General features: G+C 30.8%; 10 protein-coding genes and 1 non-coding gene across 11 annotated transcripts; 6 read left to right on the top strand and 5 right to left on the bottom strand.

Moving 5' to 3' along the window:
* Nucleotides 1-972: 972 nt before the first annotated feature.
* Nucleotides 973-2,631, top strand: MET1 (uroporphyrinogen-III C-methyltransferase; the record flags this gene model as incomplete). The annotated part of the gene is made up of 1 exon (XM_004178200.1): nucleotides 973-2,631. One exon carries the CDS (start codon nucleotides 973-975, stop codon nucleotides 2,629-2,631), a length of 1,659 nt encoding a protein of 552 aa, XP_004178248.1.
* Nucleotides 2,632-3,038: 407 nt separating this feature from the next.
* TBLA0A09430 (uncharacterized protein) lies at nucleotides 3,039-4,052 on the top strand (the record flags this gene model as incomplete). Its single annotated transcript, XM_004178199.1, has 1 exon — nucleotides 3,039-4,052. The coding sequence occupies one exon, from the start codon at nucleotides 3,039-3,041 to the stop codon at nucleotides 4,050-4,052; it is 1,014 nt and encodes a 337-aa protein (XP_004178247.1).
* A 348-nt stretch (nucleotides 4,053-4,400) lies between these two features.
* Nucleotides 4,401-4,724, bottom strand: TBLA0A09420 (AN1-type zinc finger protein; the record flags this gene model as incomplete). The annotated part of the gene is made up of 1 exon (XM_004178198.1): nucleotides 4,401-4,724. The coding sequence occupies one exon, from the start codon at nucleotides 4,722-4,724 to the stop codon at nucleotides 4,401-4,403; it is 324 nt and encodes a 107-aa protein (XP_004178246.1).
* Nucleotides 4,725-5,876: 1,152 nt separating this feature from the next.
* Nucleotides 5,877-6,863, bottom strand: DRE2 (electron carrier DRE2; the record flags this gene model as incomplete). The annotated part of the gene is made up of 1 exon (XM_004178197.1): nucleotides 5,877-6,863. One exon carries the CDS (start codon nucleotides 6,861-6,863, stop codon nucleotides 5,877-5,879), a length of 987 nt encoding a protein of 328 aa, XP_004178245.1.
* Nucleotides 6,864-7,567: 704 nt separating this feature from the next.
* Nucleotides 7,568-8,992, bottom strand: NOB1 (rRNA-binding endoribonuclease; the record flags this gene model as incomplete). The annotated part of the gene is made up of 1 exon (XM_004178196.1): nucleotides 7,568-8,992. One exon carries the CDS (start codon nucleotides 8,990-8,992, stop codon nucleotides 7,568-7,570), a length of 1,425 nt encoding a protein of 474 aa, XP_004178244.1.
* Nucleotides 8,993-11,923: 2,931 nt separating this feature from the next.
* On the top strand, nucleotides 11,924-12,017 carry TBLA0Atrna21K. Its single transcript is given in 2 exon segments — nucleotides 11,924-11,961; nucleotides 11,981-12,017. It is a non-coding gene; the product is annotated as a tRNA-Lys (tRNA).
* Nucleotides 12,018-13,445: 1,428 nt separating this feature from the next.
* Nucleotides 13,446-13,898, top strand: AIM29 (Aim29p; the record flags this gene model as incomplete). Its single annotated transcript, XM_004178195.1, has 1 exon — nucleotides 13,446-13,898. The coding sequence occupies one exon, from the start codon at nucleotides 13,446-13,448 to the stop codon at nucleotides 13,896-13,898; it is 453 nt and encodes a 150-aa protein (XP_004178243.1).
* Nucleotides 13,899-13,975: 77 nt separating this feature from the next.
* On the bottom strand, nucleotides 13,976-14,956 carry SLD7 (Sld7p; the record flags this gene model as incomplete). The annotated part of the gene is made up of 1 exon (XM_004178194.1): nucleotides 13,976-14,956. One exon carries the CDS (start codon nucleotides 14,954-14,956, stop codon nucleotides 13,976-13,978), a length of 981 nt encoding a protein of 326 aa, XP_004178242.1.
* Nucleotides 14,957-15,676: 720 nt separating this feature from the next.
* Nucleotides 15,677-16,708, top strand: CKA2 (casein kinase 2 catalytic subunit CKA2; the record flags this gene model as incomplete). The annotated part of the gene is made up of 1 exon (XM_004178193.1): nucleotides 15,677-16,708. One exon carries the CDS (start codon nucleotides 15,677-15,679, stop codon nucleotides 16,706-16,708), a length of 1,032 nt encoding a protein of 343 aa, XP_004178241.1.
* A 385-nt stretch (nucleotides 16,709-17,093) lies between these two features.
* YNG1 (Yng1p) lies at nucleotides 17,094-18,032 on the bottom strand (the record flags this gene model as incomplete). Its single annotated transcript, XM_004178192.1, has 1 exon — nucleotides 17,094-18,032. One exon carries the CDS (start codon nucleotides 18,030-18,032, stop codon nucleotides 17,094-17,096), a length of 939 nt encoding a protein of 312 aa, XP_004178240.1.
* Nucleotides 18,033-18,532: 500 nt separating this feature from the next.
* Nucleotides 18,533-19,411, top strand: CYT1 (ubiquinol--cytochrome-c reductase catalytic subunit CYT1; the record flags this gene model as incomplete). The annotated part of the gene is made up of 1 exon (XM_004178191.1): nucleotides 18,533-19,411. The coding sequence occupies one exon, from the start codon at nucleotides 18,533-18,535 to the stop codon at nucleotides 19,409-19,411; it is 879 nt and encodes a 292-aa protein (XP_004178239.1).
* Between the last annotated feature and the right edge of the window lie 2,067 nt (nucleotides 19,412-21,478).

Below are 21,478 nucleotides of genomic sequence, written 5' to 3'. Positions count from 1 at the left end.
AGTAGTAGTAGTTAGTCTACGCGTATATTAGTTAGTGTGTGTGTGTGTGTGTGTGTGTGTGTGTGTGTGTGTGTGTTTATCCGTATTGATTTATCTCTATTCTTTCTTTTTTTGAGTTTTTTTCAATATTAGTTTTTCAAATAGTTTTTACCAATCTTTCTCGCCCGATTAATCTTGTAATATGAAAATTATATATTGCGATAGATATGTATATATATGCTGCTAAAAGTATTCAAGATATGCATTTTAAACAATGCTATTATATGCTAGATAATAATTTGCATTTTTTTTTATTTTCAATTTTGTTTCATTTATTTGTTTGCATATTTTTTTTTTGTTTTTGTTTTTGAACATTTATGAAAATATATATATATATAGATACACTAACCCCATTATCAACCCCTAGCCCTCAGCATTTCTCCGTCCGGCCCTATGCATACTCAGATTTATATAGCTTATTAATTACTTATTCATATTTCTTATCGTCTAAGGAAATTTCAACATTTCTAATCGATAGCTTTTCTATTTAATTTCGTCATTTTTACTTTCCCATGATCGGAGTTTCTCTAGAGCTAGCTGTAGTTTCCAATCCATCGTTATTTTTTTTTTCTTTCAAAAGAGAACAAAAGCACGTGACAAATGTGACACTGTGGGTAATAATCTCACGCTAATTTAGACAGTTTTCCTACAATCTGGCTAACCACCACATCAATAAGATACTACAAGCTGTGAGCGGCAAAGCTGTTTTTTTTATTCAGTCATCATTACATATCAATATTCTTAAAACTTATATCTTCAATCATAACTAATTTTTCACTTCGATATATATATATATATATGTATGTATGTATGTATATGTATGCCTAGGATCCCTTTCAGGAATGTTTATTTATTCATCTTGCGTACCTTACTCAAAACATCACCCTTAAATATAAAATAAAAAAAAGTACAGACTGAACCAAAAACAAAAATATGGTATCTTCTTTAGCATTATATTCTAACGATATCACTAACGACATTAATGTTGTTCCATTACAAATTTCAGAAAATGTTAATGAAAACGTGTTTTTAATAATTGGCACTTGTGATATTAATTATTCCATTAAATTGATTAAAAAACTTTTAATTTCTCATGTAAAGCCAATCATCATCCAACCACGTACTATTAATAATGTGAAAGAATTAATCAATCAATTCCATAACAAAATAGAAATCATATCAAGAGATTTCAACCTATCTGATTTAACCACTTTTGGCAGAATACTAGTTAATAAAGTCGTTGATAAAGTCTTTATAAATTTATTACCCACATCCCCTCAAGAATTGGATTTAATTAATACTATTTTCAATCAATGTATTAAATTAAGAATCCCCATCAATACTTTAAATTTAAAGGAATTCTCTACATTTAATTTACCATTCAATTTTCAAGACCAAACTAATAATCTGCAAATATCTATAGATAATTATAATTCTTCACCTTTATCATTACCAATACCAATTCAATTATTGAATGAAAGATTATTAAGACATTTGACTGGTTCTATTCCTCATGATTTTAAAAAGATTTATCAAAATGTTGCCAATTTATATGATGAAATTTATAAAAATAATTATAACGTATCAACTGAAACTTTAAGACAACAATTACTTTGGTTAAATCAAAATGTAGAGTATTCACCATTATCAAATTTGAAATCTCTAACTATAACAGATTTAACTTCAAGATCATTAATTGACATCTCTACAAGGGATGACTCGACAGCTTTAAAGAAAATCCCCAATTCAAATGGTACTTTATCTTTAGTGGGTACTGGTCCAGGTTCATTATCTATGTTGACGTTAGGTGCCATTGATGCAATGAAATCTGCTGATTTAATAGTTGCGGATAAATTAATACCCCAAGAGATTCTATCAATCGTACCATCAGATATAGATATTTTCACCGCCAAAAAATTCCCTGGTAATGCTAATAATGCTCAAGTAGAAATTAATCAAATCATTTTAAATAATTTAGAACAAGGTAAACATGTAGTAAGGTTAAAGCAAGGTGATCCATATGTGTTTGGTCGTGGTGGTGAAGAATTTTTAAAATTCCATAAATTAGGTTATTCAATTAATGTAGTATCAGGTATTACATCCCCCTTGGCATGTACATTAGTCAGTGATATTCCTGCTACTATGAGAAATTATAGTGATTCCATATTGATTTGCACGGGGACAGGTCAAAATGGTACTATTCCGGATATACCAGAATATAATGCCAAGAGAACCACTATATTCCTAATGTGCATACATAGAATAGAAGACCTGTATAAAGGTTTGAATCAAAAAGGTTGGGATGATCTGATAGATGTGGCTATCGTAGAACGAGCCTCTTGTACTGATCAAAGAATTACTAGAACAAAATTGAAATATGTAGTTCAAACAATAAAGGAAATTGGTTCAAGACCACCAGGATTAATTATCATGGGTAAAGTTGTTAATGTTTTGGTTAAAGAAAAAGATCAAAAATATATCCAATTTAATGATGATTGGAAGTATTGGGTTAAAGAAGGTTGTGATAGTGCATCCAATAATTTCATAGATGAAAACTCAGTTAAGCAGTGGTTAGAAAGTATGACTTTGTAAACTGCTCGTCATTTATATATATAAACTTCATTAGTATTTTGTTATTTATTATCATCTCTATTTATAAACTTTCATATATTTATTCATTCATTCAAAGTAATTTTTAATTTTAGTTTTTGGTCAAATTTGATGAAAATATCGTTGGTTATAGCTAGCTTTGTCCTTTATTTGTTGTTGTATTCTCCTGAACTTATTTTGTACCTCTTCTTATGGTGCTAACGATGTTTGGAAATTAGAGATCTGATCAGAACACATCGCTACCTAAATAAGTTAATTGAAAAAAAAAAAAAAAATAAAAAATAAGAAAAAATAAAAGACGTTTATAGAATAAAGGAGATAGAAAACAAAAGTCATCGTATGTTTTACTAGTTTAAAGTTCAAATCGTATTTCAACGCATATTCTAAATATGATTTTTAAAAGATTCCTTCATTCAAATTTAACTAGAAAAATTGGTTTCGCGTTTGATATAGATGGTGTTTTATTACATAGTAATTCACCCATCCCAAGAGCTAATGACGCTCTTAAACTATTGCATGCTAGAAGCATCCCCTTTATCCTATTGACCAATGGTGGTGGGACATTAGAACATGAAAGAGCAGAATTTATTTCAAAAAAATTAGGTGTGGAAATTAAAACATCTCAACTTGTGCAGAGTCATACGCCATTTAAGAAACTTGTTCCTACCTTTGAAAATATTTTAGCTATAGGGCCTCATACAGTTCGTCAAGTGGCAGAGAATTATGGATTTAAAAATGTAATCCATTCAAGTGATATTATTAGATATAACAATATAATTACACCTTTTTCAGGATTAAGGAATCAAAATGATGAATTAATGAAGATTAGTAAAAATATTAAAAATATACATGAAACGAAATTCGATTCAATTTTAATATTTAACGATTCGAGAGATTGGGGTGGAGATATTCAAATCATTAGTGATATATTGAATAGTGATAATGGTAGAATTAATACAAAACGTAGTTATAAATCAGAAGTTCCATCTATCCCAATATATTTTTCTAATAAAGATTTATTATATTCCAATGGTTATAATATAAACAGATTTGGCCAAGGTGCTTTCAGATATATCGTAAGAGAATTATATAGAAAATTAAATGATGGCAAAGAATTACAAGATAACATATATGGTAAACCATTCCCTGTCATGTATAATTTTGGTAAGGAATGCTTAGAAAAGCAAGCAGGTAAAATTAATGAAAAAGATATTTATATGATTGGTGATAATCCAAATAGTGATATCATAGGAGCTAATAAAAATGGATGGTCTAGTTGCTTAGTGAGAAGTGGTGTATATCAAGATGGTGATAAATTAGATGATGATCATACACCGGGCTTACTCGTTAACGATGTATATGAAGCAGTAGAGACTGTTTTAAAGAATAACCAATTATTATGATTCATAAATTATGTTTGTTTTGCTTATGAATCATAGAACTGACATTGTAAATAAATACATCCATACATAGTAACGGTTATTTATGTAGATAGAAAAAAAAAGAATAACCTTTACAGGATGTTAATCGAAATAAAATGATAGTATTCATTATTAAAGTGTACATAGTACCCCAAACTTTATATATACAGAAGAAAAGAATAAGAATAGAAAAAAAAAAAAATACATAGTGAATGCAAAAAATGGTATAAAACTATATACGGTGCATGAATGGTCGATGAAGATGGTCTCAATGGAAATGAACAGGAAGTACCGTATCTCCTGTTAATAACTTCAATGAAACCGCAGATATCACGTTCTAATTTTCTCACTTATTGTTCTTTCATTTATTAATTTCTTCATATTTCTTTCCCTTAATTCCATTTTACAATCTCTCAAGCCTGAACAATCATGTGTTTCCAGTATTCTATGTTTTGAACAATAAATGCCATTACACAATTGACACTCCCCTATAAGCTTCTTAGCCACGTTATTGCATCCATTATATGCACAATGAAGAGTATGGTGATTGTGACGAAGTCTTGAGGTTTGTTTTATTTTTTTATTGGTGGTATCAGTTGAATTAATTTCAGAGGATGTGTCTTTAAGAAGAAATTCAGGAAGTTGTAATGACATACTTGTTAGGGGTAATTAAGTATTAATTCTATTATTAGCTGAAAAATTCTTGAATATTGTTGGGGAGAAAAAAATAATATAAAAATTTAGAAATTTTATATTTGAATAGAAGGATTTTTTTTGTTTTGTTGTCTCTTATATTTTGGAGTAAGGAGTTGAATGCGTCAATAGTATTCAAATAGATTTAAGAAGTATATCAACGCTAAAGAATACGGTTAAAGGATTATCCGTAAATAAACGTGAAAAAAAAGGACAAGTGGATAAAGTTTATATGTCGGGTGCGCCATTAAGTTTATATATATATATATGTGCTATTTCTTAGTGATTAAATATAGCAGCACAAATCATTAAACTGTTTAAAGGATACTGATTATAATAAGAAGTTAAATAAATAAATAAATGACTAAATAGAGCAAGAAATATGGGTTAATTGAAACCCAGAAACAGAATCACGTTATACAAAGACCCCTGCGCCACAGGGATTTGTAGAGCTGGTATTTATTTTGTTGACCTTGACAGGCTCTCAAAATTGTTTCATAGATAAGATTAGAATTTCTTACTGATTGGCAGTGAATGACAACATTTCGGGGCTCAGTCTAAAAAGTATAAGGATGATAGAAACATATGTAGAACAAAATTCCCAGTAAACATTTTAGGGACAGTGTAGTCCTTATTCATGACATGACAAATATTCATGACACGATAATAAATAAAGGATTTAGAAAATACGGAATAGAAAACCAATTAGCCGGGAGTAAAAGTCGGGTCGGATAAATGTCTGGAGACATCCTCAAACAGGAAAATAGGTACGTGACTGCCTCAGATGGGAGCGCAGCAAATGAAGGAAACAACAGATCTGTAAAGCCCTTACAGACAACTATTAGATAGTGATAGACCTCCAAATGCTGTAAGGAAACTGCAGCAACACCCTGTAAATGTCCCAAAGAACATACAATTCCAGCAGAAATTGATTTACACCTAGGATCTTCGAAGTTATCTGAGGAGCGGGTGCTCAGGGGCATCCCGTGAGGCAAGGCACCACCATGGTATCTGTGTATGCCATGGTAGAGGATTCGGGTCTGCTGAGTTTTATTAGGAACTGGTGTAGAGCATATTGGAACTAGTGGTGATGATAGAAGTGGTAAAACAGCTTTACAAGTCATCTGAAATAGCAGTCAAGTTGATAGCTTGACCTGGAGTAAATGCCGGTAGACCCAAGTAAGGGCAACCATCGCAACGGAAAGCATCCCCCAAAGTGCATGAGCCACACCCTCCAACCTTTTTACCTTCAATGGTGAAGTCAATTTCAGTCAATTCTGCTGGTGTGAATTGGACAACCACCCGATCCTGGGCAGCTCTAACACCATCAATTTCAGCTTCTTCTTCTTCTTTTAATCCACAAGAACAATCTTTGCAGGCTTTCTTACGCTTGACACCTGTGTGGATACATTCTACAGCCGTAATCTTGTCCTCACGGGCACTGCTTACACGTGCGTCGATCAAATCCTTCTCTGAGAAACTTTCTTGCTCACTGTTATTAAGTAAAGACGCCAATAATGCTTGTTTATTCTTATCGACACCTTCGTCATCATCTATATCTTGGTCATGTTGTTCAGCTTGAGATGCTACAGCAGGCTTGAATGATGGTAATGGATTGGCATTCTTTCTTACAAAAGTAGGTAACTTACCATTGGTAGCTTTTGTAATAGATTTCTTTTTCAAACTAACAGGAGCCAAGGAAACAGCGGCCGCTTGAGAAGAATTCTTATCTTCCTTCTTAACCCAATGATAGCCAAGACCTTCAGATTGTTCTTCAGGGATTACAATAAAACCATTTAATAGAGCGTTCAATTTGAATTTATCACTTAAACCGAAAAACTGACCACCAATTTTCATTGATTTACCAATAGTGCTGATTAATCTTTCTGAAAATTTCATATCTTCCAACTTTTCAGGAGTCAAATAATAGACGACGTCATAATTATCATTGATCAAACTAACTGATTCATCTTGGATCTTTGTGATCAAGTATTGGTTATCAATATTAACGTTTTGCGATTCTGCCAAATTTTTTTGAATTTCCACCTTTTCTGGTGTTGTAGTGATAGCTGGATGAATAATTAATAAACCATTCTTCATTTTCGTTAACCTTTTTATTCTTGTGAATTTTTGAAACACGGATTTTTTACCTTACAAAGTTTCTTATTTAAACGCTTTTACCATCCATCGATAGTTGCTGAACTAATCATTCTTTTTTTTCTTATATATAAATTATCACCGCATTAGCAGTATTCTGCGATTTTTTTTTTTTCGCAGGTTTTACTTTAGTAATGTTACTAAAATGAAAATCTCCCCACCGGGAAATGCAATGAGATAGTGTTTTACTTATTTTAATTTTTTTTCAATATTTTTTTTTGTTCTGCAAAGCCGTCTGAGGTTTCCCTGGACCGCCTAATAAAGAAGTAAAAAAAAAAGATAATTCACGTAAATATAAGCAATAAAGATGAATTGATCAACATCAGAAAATCGCCGAAACCGGCATATTGAGTTGTATTGGGAAGTTCACCCCCAATATACAAGCCTATATCATACTATATTTCAAAAGGTTAATTCTGATTATATGGTAGTAACTATTGATTAATGTACAAAAATATTAAATATTTCTCTGTATGTTATGTAAATACAGAGTTAATTGTTGGCTTGGCGGAATTGTAGAACATTCTCCGTACTAAAATTTTAATTTGGTGCCAGTTGACGTATTTATAAGTAAGTATATACGCTGATGCAATCTTTATAGGTAAATTCTTGGTTTGTTGTAGTTATCATACTTCTTGTTATTGCGATTAACGCTTTTTCTTATTACTATTAGCGTGCCTACCTCTCCCAACTCTCGCATGATTAGCTTGTTTTAAACCACTGATACCAAAGGGAGAAATATAGTTATCTACTGAACCACCACCAATCCATTGATCCAAGATTTTTTCATTATGTTTTTTAACCCAATCTTCTTGTTTAACTGTCTTTTCATATTGTCTATCATCTTCTCTGTATAGGTTTCCTTGGTTCTGTGGTTTGCTGTGATTATAGCCTTTCTTACCATATCTTTTAATTTCATTTTTAGATAATGGACTTGGAGCAGAATATCTATTACCACGAGTTTTCCATTGAAAATTACTCTTTAAGTGTGGAATAATTTCACCTGTCTTTCTATTAATAGAGACTGCACATCTGATTAAAGTGTGTTCCCCACCACATGAAGGGCAAAAATCCTTGGCTCTATTGTCTTTTGGTACAGGGAACATCTTGAAACATGCATGACATCTTAGCCTATAATTACGAATTTTTTCAATTCTCATACCAGACATAAAGTTCATTAGATTTAGATTCATTTGAATGGCAACATTTTGAATGGCAAAATCCCCTGTAGCAAGGGCAACTTTACTAATTTCCTTTTGAATATCTTTTTTACTTTTATCTTGAACAATCGAACTATCCAAACCACTATCCTTGATCATGACTTGTGTTAAATTGTCAGGTGTAATCCAATCTCCATCATCTTCACCTTCTTGTTCTTCTTCTTCTTCTTCTTTAGTGCTATCTTCTGTTACTTCTTTTACTTCAGTTGTTTCATTATTATCTATTTTAGTTTCAGGAATAGAGGCTTCAATTGTATCCTTAGTGGCTTTTGTAGGGGTTTCCTCGTTGGTTCTTTGTTTTCTGCCATTTCTCCCATGGTGCTTAGATTTTGTTTGTTCAAAACCATCGGTTGCATCTTCTTCGGTTTTCTCTTCCTTAATTTCAGAGGATTTTTCTTCTTTTATCTCATCAGATGATGGAGTGTTAGTTGATTTGTCATCCTTTGTAGTCTTGGCATCCTTTGTCTTTAAAATATCACCTGGTATCTTTCTTAATCTCCAATCACCATTGTTATATTCAACTTCTAATTCATATGCTAACGCTAAAATATCGATATCATTCTTACTCAAAACAACAGAATCACCAGTTAATCTTGAAAAATGTTTAATCACATCGACTGATTTAGAAGTTGGCTGTCTAATAATGATATTACCTAATTCTTTCCAAAGTTCTAAGTTCTTTAAAGATTGAGGATCTCTAATTTCATTAAACACACCTGGAGTAGTAAAAAATTTCTTCGCAAAATTTTGATATTTTGAGTATGATTGTGTAATCAAAGGTGTAGCATCAAGAACTAATGCTTCAACATTTTTCACTTCATTAGAATCACGATTTTCTATTGTTTCAGTCATTCTATAACAAATAACCTTTAGTTGCAGTTATTTAAATAGGGTTATTAAGAACTTAGAACACTTGTTACCTAACCTTTTTTTTTATAATACTTTCTTTTTTTAATTTATCGATGCTTTAAAATTCGTAAACATTAGCCTCATCAGTTTTCATATTCGAAAAATTTTCACACTCCGTACACCGCACTATATCGTGTTCAGAATTTTTTTAGTTTTTATCAAACCTCCCCTAAAAAAAATCAAAAATATTTATTTTTTTTTTCTATAAAAAGAAATCCATATAAAAATATATAAATTAGAAAATATTAATTGAAATAATTTGGGTTATATAATATTTTTTTAATGAAATTTTCTGCGACTAAACGAAAATAAAAAAAATGTGATGTGAATATTTCAAATATTACAATTGAAAAAAATATAATAAATGTATAGAATTAAGAAATGATGAAGGTTATTCATAGCGTTCGGAATTCCAGGCTTAGAAAACTCTGGCTAATGTTAATCTTTAACTTGCTGGAGTTTCGTCTCAAATCATATTCATGACTTAACCTATAGTAGTAATAGCTCCATAACAGAACTAACTTCCAGATGTAAATAAGAAAACAATCAGTAAATGATTCAAAAGCTTCATAATATCATAACGGCTTAAAAGAATGTAGAAATAATAATACAAAGTATAAAAGCAAAACTGAGCCTAGAAGTGGTATAATATGCATCATGTAAATTTGGAAAAATCATTGGGAGCAGTAAATTAAGATAAGTGTTATTTATTTTGTAAGTAGCAATATGGACATTCATTAATATGTTCTTTAGCAAAATAAATACAATCTTCGTATATCTGATTTATCTTTATCGGTATATTTATGTTCCTATAATATTCAGTTCAGTCAAAGGGGCCCTTATAAATAACTCTGTAAGAAATGCATAATTCTGGCAGGAGAGTTAAAATAGTATCTTTCTGAATAAATTTTTTATTAAAATTCCTTACAAAAAAAAATGCAAATAGATATTGTAGAATATAATTTAAAAATTTCATTGTATAAAGCGATGTGTTAACCTGACAGAGTCTTTCCTTATGGCATAAAATATTATTTAAATTAGAAAAAAAACGCTACAAATGCTTGAGATGCTTACTACTTTGCAAGGTTATATATACTGAGAGTCTTCTGAAATAAACATTTTAAATATTATTATATTTCAGTTAAGTATGAGATGTAATTTTTTACGCCTTAATTTCTTAGAGTCGTGCAGATCTATTGGTTTAACCCATAATTTGCTATAAATGACGTCTTACGATCTTCCCGAGAAAAACAATATTGTCCTGTAAAGGAAACAGACAAAAAAGATTGTATGTGACCTGCAAACCCACCATCCATCTCTATTAAAGAATAACACGGGGGCTCCGCTTACCAATCAATATCCTTCCTATCTTGATCATTATCGATCTTTTGTTTCAACCCAGGACGGTTCTCAAATTACATACGAGATGGTCAACTTTGGACTGGTGCCTTCTTCAATAATTATGTCAATCATAAGCTTCATCGCACCATGGTAAAATGTTTTTCACAGCGTCTCCATTCTCTTTTGACAATATTTCTATATTTAAAGATATATATGTATCTTGCTTTGTCATCACCTCACACAATAACTCATAGAATGAATTTAACACTAAATCTCCTTAATATCTTTGACAAGCCTCTAAATTACCACCCCTTGCTTGAATAGAATACTTTCTCGTGTTGTTATTCCTAATTGTTCTATTATACGATTGCGAGTTTTAGCCTGGACCTTAAAATGAACAAATGAAAATAATGACAAAAACGAGGAAAAATGCGTAGCTGAGAGAGAGCCCCGTACAGCTTCAGTTTTCCATATTCAGAAATAGTAATAATTAAAATATATATATTCAATACTATAAAATATGCTATATAAAAATATGAAATATCATTCTTGCCTGTCACAACTAGTTGCCTTACTATATATCAGGCTCATGTGTAAGCAGATATCCCAAATTTGTAAAGGAATCTGCTTTAGTTTGCTTATACCGTATGTATAGGTAGAACTAAATCTAACCCACCAAATAATTTTTTATTTTGTGCTTTGAATGTCTGTCTATTAAGGTGAGCAATTCATCACATCACGTGGAATACGCTGACAAAATGTTTTCTTTTGCTGACTAAAATTTTCTTTGCTGACATAAGTAATTATTAGTGGCAAAAATTGTTTGTTTTTAATCTTTGTTGTTTTTATTTTCGACCATCATTAAGCATTTACTACTAAAGAGGTAAGAGAAACGGCTCAGCAAAACTATAAACTGCAGCATTAAATCTTGCTATTATACGAGATTCTAGAAAAGTATTATCTTAAAGAATAATTCTGTAATATTATACAGATTGTCAAGCACTTTGCGTTTTCTGTTTTGCTGCAATATTCTAATTTTTTATTAATATAAAATGAAGGTCTTTGAAAAAAAAATGACGATATCGTTAGTCATGCTCAGTCATTTTTACTATTCTTCCTAAGAATAAACTGGCATCATATTCCTTATCGAATAAATGGAAGTAAAATATGTTAGAATATGATTATATCAATTTCTATTAAGTGGTAAGACTTTTAGCACGTGACTTATTATTTAAAATGTTTTTTCCTGTTTATATCGAAAAACACTATTTAAGAAATATATTCATTTTAATTGTATTATTGACTATATATGTCTAAATAAAGTAATCGTCTTTACATCTTAAACACTGTATAACAATGTCTAACTCTCTTGAATCCCAGTAAGTTGGTGTACCACGCCTGCTGAATAGTTGTTTCTCAGCTGTAGTCAGCTGATCTGTCCTCTCTCGAGGCTTCTCTTGTACTGATTTCTAAGTATTACGTGAAAGGTGACAGTGCTTAGTCGATTTTACGACAAAAAAACTGTAAAACTCATCCTTGTTAGCTCAGTTGGTAGAGCGTTCGGCTTTTAAGAAATTTCTTAAGCAAGGACACCGAAATGTCAGGGGTTCGAGCCCCCTATGAGGAGTTTTACTTTTTGCTGGTCGGTCTGTGTAATGTAACAATTTTAAGCTTTGCTACTCCCAGTAATATATCTTTTTGGCCGCTAGTTTAATACCAACTGTTTATTAAACTATACAACTATATACCTGAGCCTATGTAAGTTAAATATTATTATTATTACGTTCCGATTTGTTCACTCTACACTTCCATCTTTTGTATTTCGTTCTTTTGTCGTCTAGTTCTTACTTCTTTGTTCTACTTTAACCCTCTAGTTTATTCTTTTTAGCTTTAGATTCTTAAATAGAATTTACGTTCATGATTCACTTACTTGTTAATCTACATGTTCATTCCGTAATCACGTGATCTTGGTTTATACACCTGACTAAAGTAGCTCACACTACGTGACAGTGTGTAATTACGTGATTTTCAATAATTTGTTGTTTACTAATTGAGTAATAAATTAAATTTTTTGAAAAGTTTAATGTTTTGTTTATGGCTTTTACCATTGATACAACATTCCACTCATAATTTAAATTTGCCATTAATGATGATAGTAAGAAAAACAGTTGCATGAAAACAAAATAAAAAAAATAATATTTATCCCCTATATTAATAGAGTATTATTTTATAATAATTTGTCGTACATCTAATGTTTTTTTATGTTAAACTACGAAAATTTATCAATAAACCAATAATTACAATTCATATATGATTTAAGAGCAATTGGGAAAAATTTTTTTTAATAACTAAACTCTGTAGATTTATTTGAAAAATAAAGCAGATACTCATAATACATTTTTTTATACATAGAGCCATGACAAATTCTGAGAAAGTCAAAGAAACTAAATGTGACACTATCTATTGAATGTGAAACATGATTTGCAATGGTAGGAATAGAATAAAAATAGATTTGAGAGCTAGTATTACATATCTTTCTATTATTAGCTTCTAGTGTGAATATAAACTAATTATAAAAACTATAGAAACACATCAATACTGCATGCCAAAGTGTCAGTAAAGGTAAATAAATATGCACAGAATTAATCTGGAATCCTCCGCCACTTTTGCTAATAATGTTAAAATTAGACAAATTTATATAATACTTGTTATGAATTAATATTGAAAGCTTTTTCCAGTTAAAGTTATCGAACAAACAAAAATCAAGCTTTTAACTTATCTTTAAAAAACTTCCAACCAATTTTATTCATATCTCTCCATATAAATTTCTCTATTTTACCCGGACAGGAAGTTATATCGATCCTGTAAGTTTCCGGGAATATTTCCCTTTTTAATTTTTCTTAGGAGATTTGTATCTTTAAAAAAAATACTACCATAATTTTTAAAGGCGGGGTTTATTAAAGACTATTAGAAAAAGATTTGTATTATACTTTTTATATTCAGACAATATAGCTCAATTAAACAGTATAATAAATAAGATATAATACAAACCGATATGTCTAATCAAACTGCATTTGATTTTAATCAAGAAGAACCATTGACCTCTTCATCTACCCCATTAACAAGTTGCACTATTACTGTTCGTGTAATAAAATCTTTCCCATATAGGAATGTCAAAAATATTATTTTTCATGATTATGATTTAATGACAAAATCCCCACAAGATTTATTCGAGGATTCAATGAAATATATTAATATCAATGGTAGTTTTAGACCATTTAGAAACGTCAAATATGATACACTAAAAGTTTATACACACGCACATGGTTCCAAGACTGTTAACTTAGTTATTAATTTCGAACATGATGATGATCCAAAATGGTTATTAGACATTAATGAGTCGGATAAAAAATTATCTGATTATTTCATCGAAAATGAAACTGAAATATCACTATATAAATTAGATGATTATATAACCTACAAGGCAAACCCGGAAGAAAAATGGTAGAATTATATTTATAGATATGTACCGTAAGACAAATTATAAATTAAAAAAAAATTAAATTAGAAGTATCATTTGTACGTCTATGATCTAGTATACAATGTCAGTAATGTCTCAACTGTATCTTGTAACGTTTCAAATGATAAATATTCATCCATAGTTTTTTTCGAACTATTATTACTAACAAGTTTTTTCAAATCATTACGATGAGCAAATTCAGCTGAATCGTAAGTTGTCCTAAACAATTTTTGGAATCCAGGCTGAGAATTTGGAATACCTCTTAATCTTAAACCACTTAAAATTAATTTAGATAAAGTTTCCTTAAATTGGATTCTCCTATCACGTTTCACAATATTATTTTGAATCAGTTTTTGTGTATCTGAAAAAGTACCATGACTCAAAAGTGGATCCTCATATTTTGTTTTAAGAAGATTATTATTATCATTACCCATCAATGAATCATTTGATGCCTTTCTCTTTATCAAAGTCCCAAGGTCTAGTGTATTACTATGGTGTAAGAGAGGTTTTTCAATCAACCTTTTTTCAAGTTGAGGCCTGTTTTTATTTAATTGTTTCTGCAATTCTAAAACTTTTGAATCAATTTGAGATTTTTTTCGCAAGTCCAATATAAACCAATGAATGTTATGGTTTTTCGAATTATTATATTTATTGGAGGAATAAAATATTATAAACAAATGATCAATCAAACGAGTATCATCCATGACACTAATTTCAACCACAATACCACGATCAAACGTTTTTAATTTAGATTTAAAATAAGCTAAAGTGGTAGAACTCGTAGTAAATGTAACACTTTGATTTCCATCTTGATTGTTGCCATAATTATCAATGGGGAAGCACCAATTTGGTAATCTCGACAGACTTACATACTGGAAAAACTTCCCTTTATAAGTATGGACAGGTTCAGTGAGGTTTTGATCTTCTGAAGGGCTTTCATGATTGTTATTCTTCTGCTCCCATAATTGAACATCTCGTAATGTTATTTCATTATGTGTTGAACTATGTCCACCCAATGTAAACTTTAATACACCAACCTTGTGCATTCATTCAGATGTAGAAATAATTACAATTTATTTAAGAAAATATGATCTATAAAATAATTTTTTAACAAATAATATTAATTTAATGGTATTAACAGCTTGAAACATATTTTTGTATTACCCGAGTTTTCCTGTTCTCCGGGTAAACACTGTGGTGAGTTTTGCGAGAATCTTAATCGACATAACTGTTGTAAAACTCATAATAGAAACAGACAGCAATAGATACACCAAAGTTAGAACAAGGTATCAATGTCACACACACTACGTGCAGGTTCTAGAACGGTAACCCTAGTTGTGGAAGAAACACAATTGACTTGTAACTTGAATTAGAACTTTAAGCTAATATTTTCCAAATCTTGTGTTCCAATATTTTTTTTTTAATTTTTTTTGGTAAAGGAGAAAGGAAGATCAATTTATAGCAAATCTGGATCTGTCACTCGGAGAGAAAGTTTAAAATTCAATCAACTAAGCATTTTAAAGTAAAATCCACAGGAAGTTATTCAATTGCTTTCGATACTGTATCATCCAAAGTTATATCTCAGTCTAATTGTTTACGATATACTCCATTTCTGTATAATTAATTGAATTTACATCTCATTAGATATAAAGCCATATATTTTCCTAATATTAATAACATTAACCAAGTTATTGCAATTATATTATTTTTTTTTTTTTTTTTGTTATTTTTATTTTGAGTTCAAGGTTTTATAAAATACTTCAAAGATGCCATTACCACCATCCACTTTAAATCAAAAATCCAGCCGAGTTTATTCTATTGCTAGAGTTTATGCTGATGAATGTGAGAAGAGACCTCAGGAATATTGGGATTATGAACAAGGTGTTACGATTGATTGGGGGAAGATCACAAATTATGAAATAATCAAGAAAATTGGTCGTGGGAAATATTCAGAGGTGTTTAGTGGGATAAATATAATCAACAATGAACCATGCGTTATTAAAGTCTTGAAACCTGTTAAATTAAAGAAGATCTATAGAGAATTGAAGATTTTAACCAATCTAACAGGTGGACCTAACGTAGTTGGATTATATGATATTGTTCAAGACACACAATCAAAGATACCAGCTTTAATATTTGAAGAAATTAAAAATGTTGATTTTAGGACTTTATATCCAACTTTCAAATTGAGCGATATTCAATATTATTTTACACAATTATTGATTGCTTTAGATTATTGTCATTCTATGGGTATTATGCATAGAGATGTGAAACCACAAAATGTTATGATTGATCCAATTCAAAAGAAATTAAGATTGATTGATTGGGGTTTAGCAGAATTCTACCATCCTGGGGTTGATTATAACGTTAGAGTTGCTTCAAGATATCATAAAGGTCCTGAGTTATTGGTGAATTTAAACCAATACGATTATTCATTGGATCTTTGGTCTGTTGGTTGTATGTTAGCTGCAATTGTGTTCAGAAAGGAACCTTTCTTTAAAGGTTCTACTAATCCTGATCAATTGGTCAAAATTGCAGCTGTCTTAGGTACAAAGGAATTATTAGCATATTTGAGTAAATATGGATTAAAATTACCAAGCGAATATGATAATATAATGAAAGATTTCAATAAGAAGAATTGGCAATATTTCATTAAAGAGAATGATAATAATATTATAGAATTAGCTGTACCAGAAATGATTGATTTGATTGATAATTTATTAAGATATGATCATCAAGAAAGATTAACGGCTAAAGAAGCAATGAATCATAAATTTTTCCGTCAACAATATTCATAATCTGGAATAAGAGTAATAATAATAGTATAATATATGAAAGAATAAAAAAAAATTAAAAAAAAAAAAAAAATTAAAAAATAACATGCGCGCATGCACCCATTAATACATACATATTTTTTAAAGATATATTACATTCAATTTTGCACGATTAATTTTTTTTTTATTTTTTTTAATAAGTTCTATTATAATAATAATACGAGTCCGATAGTTAGGTTAGTTTAATTTCAAATAATCTGTAACAATCATAATCATATAGGGAAGAAAAAAAATAGGAATTAAATAAACTAACTACATATGATGATATATAATATTTAATGTATATATATATATATAAATAATTTCTCTTCACAAAGTGATATGTAGGTAGTGTACATTTCTATAATGGCTATTTTCGTAGTTTTCGATGAGTTGAATAATAATGAGTTTCACAATCTTTTGAACAAAACCATTTCTTATTCAAATTAATTTCTTGAGTATTATTATCTATTGCACTGGAAATTGATGTTGGATTCGAACTTGCCATATCTTTTTTAATACAATTATAATGGAACCATTCTATTTTACAATCATCATTATCACACGCTACCATCTTACCATATGAGACATCATTACAATAACAGTATGTTGGTTCTGTAGGAGTTATTGGTTGTGAAGTTTTTTTCCATTTACCTTTTATCTTTTTATTATTTAAATTTATCTTTAGCGTATCATCTGATGGTATTGGGTTTATCTTTTGTTTTACAGATCGTAACTTATGAGATTGAATTTGAGTGTTTGAAAGTCGTGATAAAGGTGGGACTACAGATTCTTCAAGAATCTGTTGTTGTTGTAATTTCGGTCGTCTACCTCTTTTCTTCTTTATAATGGGTGTTGAATCATTAATAATGGGGGAGATTTTTGATTCTTTGGTAGAAAGTACAGGTGCCACAGAAGGAGGGTTTAAGGTAATCTTTACAGTGAGACGTTTCTTCAAAGGTTGTTTATTATGAGAATGCTGATGTTTCCCAATTGGATGCTTCCCATTTTGAGAATGTTTAAGATTGTTTTTTTGAAGCAATTCATGTGATCTATTCTTCAACAACGTTTGTAAAAAAGTATTTTCTAGACGGATCTTCTCCTCTTGGTGGGTGATAAGATCATGCAAATATTTAACGACAAGATGTCTACTATTTCTCACTAGAGTTGGGTTGGTTACATCCGATGCAGGCGTAGAATTGTTGTTTGATTCGTTAGAAACGTTAAGGTATTGCAACAACCATAGAGACCTGATGAGTTCTGCTGGAAGATGGTCTAGAGTACCTAAGAAGGCATGTCTTGTATCCATTTGTTGATTGTGCTATTAATATATATATATATATATTTATCATTTTCCAATATTTTTTGTATATATAAACAATCTTTAAGCTTTAATTTTTTATTCTTATCGTTTAGCCACAACCCTAGGTCAAGGACCCTAGGGTTATTGTTAGACCAGGGTTCTCATTAAACTAGGGTTACTGATAAATTAGGGTTTGTAAATTATCGGATTCGAAAATTTTCTTAAAGGATTGAGAGTCGTTTTCTCCCTTAAAACGGCATCGTTCGGGTGTGTCATGTGCCCCGGAATTTGCGGGCAAAAGAGTAGTTTAAACACACGAACCTTGAGCGATCCGGGAGCTTCTCGGGGCTTATATATACATTAACAAGAGACACTTTATTATGTAGATCCAAGTGTTTATTAGATATAAGTAAGTAATCAAAGTGTTGCGCTAATCAGTGTGCAAGTAAACACAGAAGTAATATAAAGAAAATATATTATACAAACAGAACGAAAAAATCGAAAAAATGTTTAGAAATATAGCATTCAAGAACATCAAGCCACAGTACTCGAAGTTTGTCACTGCCGGGGTTATTGGTTGTGGTGCTACTGCTTCAGCTCTTTTATATTCGGATTCATTAAAGGCCCATGCTATGACTGCGGCTGAACATGGGTTACACAGTCCAAGTTTTGATTGGTCTCACAAGGGTCCCCTGCAAACTTTTGACCATGCTTCTATTAGAAGAGGGTACCATGTTTATCGAGAAGTATGTGCTGCATGTCATTCGTTAGATAGAATTGCATGGAGAACCCTTGTTGATGTCTCACACACACAAGAAGAAGTGAAAGAAATGGCTGAAGCATTCGAATATGTTGATGAAGAACCTGATGAACAGGGTAATCCAAAGGCAAGACCTGGTAAATTGAGTGATAAAATCTTGGGTCCATACCCTAACGAACAAGCTGCCAGAGCTGCTAACCAAGGTGCATTTCCTCCTGATCTATCATTGATGTCCAAAGCTAGACATGGTGGTGCCGATTATATCTTTTCGTTATTGACTGGTTACCCAGAAGAACCTCCAGCTGGTGTACAATTACCACCAGGTTCCAATTATAACCCATACTTCCCAGGTGGTTCCATTGCCATGGGTAGAGTCTTATTTGATGGGCTGGTAGAATACGAAGATGGTACTCCAGCTACTACTTCGCAAATGGCCAAAGATGTTTCTACTTTCTTGAGTTGGTGTGCAGAACCTGAAATGGATGAAAGAAAGAAATTAGGGTTGAAGACTGTTATAATATTATCATCATTGTACCTATTGAGTGTGTGGGTTAAGAAGTTCAAGTGGGCTGGTATCAAGACAAGAAAGATTGTATTCAACCCACCAAAGAGTGGTAAGCGTTAGGGCAAGTGATGAGGGTAATGGTGAGTCCTTCCCTTTCACGACTCTTTTCATAATAAACACAAAAAAATATTTCAACTACAACTTATTTATATATTCCTTGTCTATACGTGCGTACATATTATATTTATTTATTCATCAAATGGACTGATGACCTGAGCACTAGAAAATTTCGATTACCAAAAGACGTAATGTTCGTCCGAATGTATTAGGTATATATATATATTAGATGACAATACGAGTCACCAAAATGTACTGCTGTTAATTACCTAACTTGGTTGATATAATCGAGTATATTAGAGGTTATTAATAAAATACATTGTTGTGATAATATATACTAATTTGATATGTAAATTGCATTTCAAATTGGTTCTTGTAAGAACGCACGTACGCATACACACACACAAAAGAATATCATTTGTAAATAGAACTTATATCGTTCTAATAGTCATCGGAAGTATAAGTTGTATTAATTTTAGAGTCTGACATTATTTAGAGAATAATTCTGTTGTTAATAGTAAAGTTATATTATAGAAACCTCCTACCATTCTGAGTAGGAATAAAATATATAAAAATAAATATAAGAAGTACAAGCTTATAAACGAATTTATGCAGGCTATTTATACGTTTCAATGTTGGATGAGAAGAACTAATTGCTAATAAAAATTTCCCCAGTTAATATACCTGGTTAGAGCATCATGATACTTGTAATTAAAAAAAAAAAATCTTATGACACATCAATTGCTTAATTGGGGTTTTATTAGTATTATTATTTGTACATTATATTCTTCTTTTTATTCCTAAACTAGTAATTATTACTTGTTTACACATAAAGACTTGTTATATTTAAATATATGGAATGAAGGTTAAGAGGATACTCTCAACGTAGTTCAATTTCCCCACTAGTATAAATGGTGTCAATTCTTATTATTCCAAATACCTAATACTTCATGCATCAAATAATGATAAAATATATTGAATGATGGATGTTCTGGAATATGATTATATCATTTTCTATTAAGTGGTAAAAGACTTTTTACCACGTGACTTATTATTTAAAATGTGTTTTTCTTTTTATATCGAAAAACATTATTTAAGAAATATATTCATTTTAGTTATAGTATTTACTATATATTTCTAAATAAAGTAATCGTCTTTACATTTTAAACACTGTATAACAATGTCTAACTCTCTTGAATCCCAGTAAATTTGTATTCACAAGTGTATTGAAATTGTTTAACAACGATGATTTCTTTGAGCTTGTTAACTTATTAAATTCTTCTAACAAGTATGTACAGGTTAGAGTGGGATCAACATCTTTCATCTTGCAGTAGTATTCGTGGCTTTCCACATCGTAGCCTATAACTGCAATTATTTCTTGAGCACGCTGTATTCTTTCAATCGAGGTTCTTGGTAGACTCTTTGGGTACCTATATTTGTCTAATACAAACTTTTTTATCCATTTTATATTGATAACCCTATGTTTCTTAAAGGAGGATGGCAGGTCAAGTTCAACGGTGTTTTTTCCTATTTTTACAATCTTAAATGGTCCTAAAAATATGGGTTGGATCTTTAACTATCCTCTTGTGATCGCTTGAGGAAATCTGTAGTTCTTAGAGAAATCGCCTTGATGGTTTTTGATAAGTCAACAGCGGATAGATTTCGTGCCGACAGTTCATTACCAATGTCTAGTAATGGTTCGTTGGGTACGTAACCTAAATCTACTTCAAATGGTGAAGCTTGAATAGGACGTTGGAACGTGGAATTGTAAACGAATTCAACCTGAGGGATAAAATGGTCCCAATTATCTTGATCTTGTGAACAGTAACTTCTTAGTAACCGACCTTAAGGTTTGTTAACGCTTTCCGTCTGACCATCTGTCTGTGGATGATTAGAGGAAGATAGTAATAATTTGATGCCTAGTCTTTCTGTCACTTCTCTGTAAAACGAGCTGGTGAATCTAATATCTCTATCTGAAACAATCGTTCTTGGAAAACCATAGATAAGACAAAAATAAACCGAATAAAATAAGTACTAACGTACCGACCGATCCTAAGGATATTGAGCGGC

Source organism: Henningerozyma blattae, chromosome 1 (assembly GCF_000315915.1).
Source record: "Henningerozyma blattae CBS 6284 chromosome 1, complete genome".
NCBI lineage: Eukaryota > Fungi > Ascomycota > Saccharomycetes > Saccharomycetales > Saccharomycetaceae > Henningerozyma > Henningerozyma blattae.
Note: the sequence above shows the minus strand (reverse complement) of the source record. Positions and strands in the feature narration are given on the sequence as shown.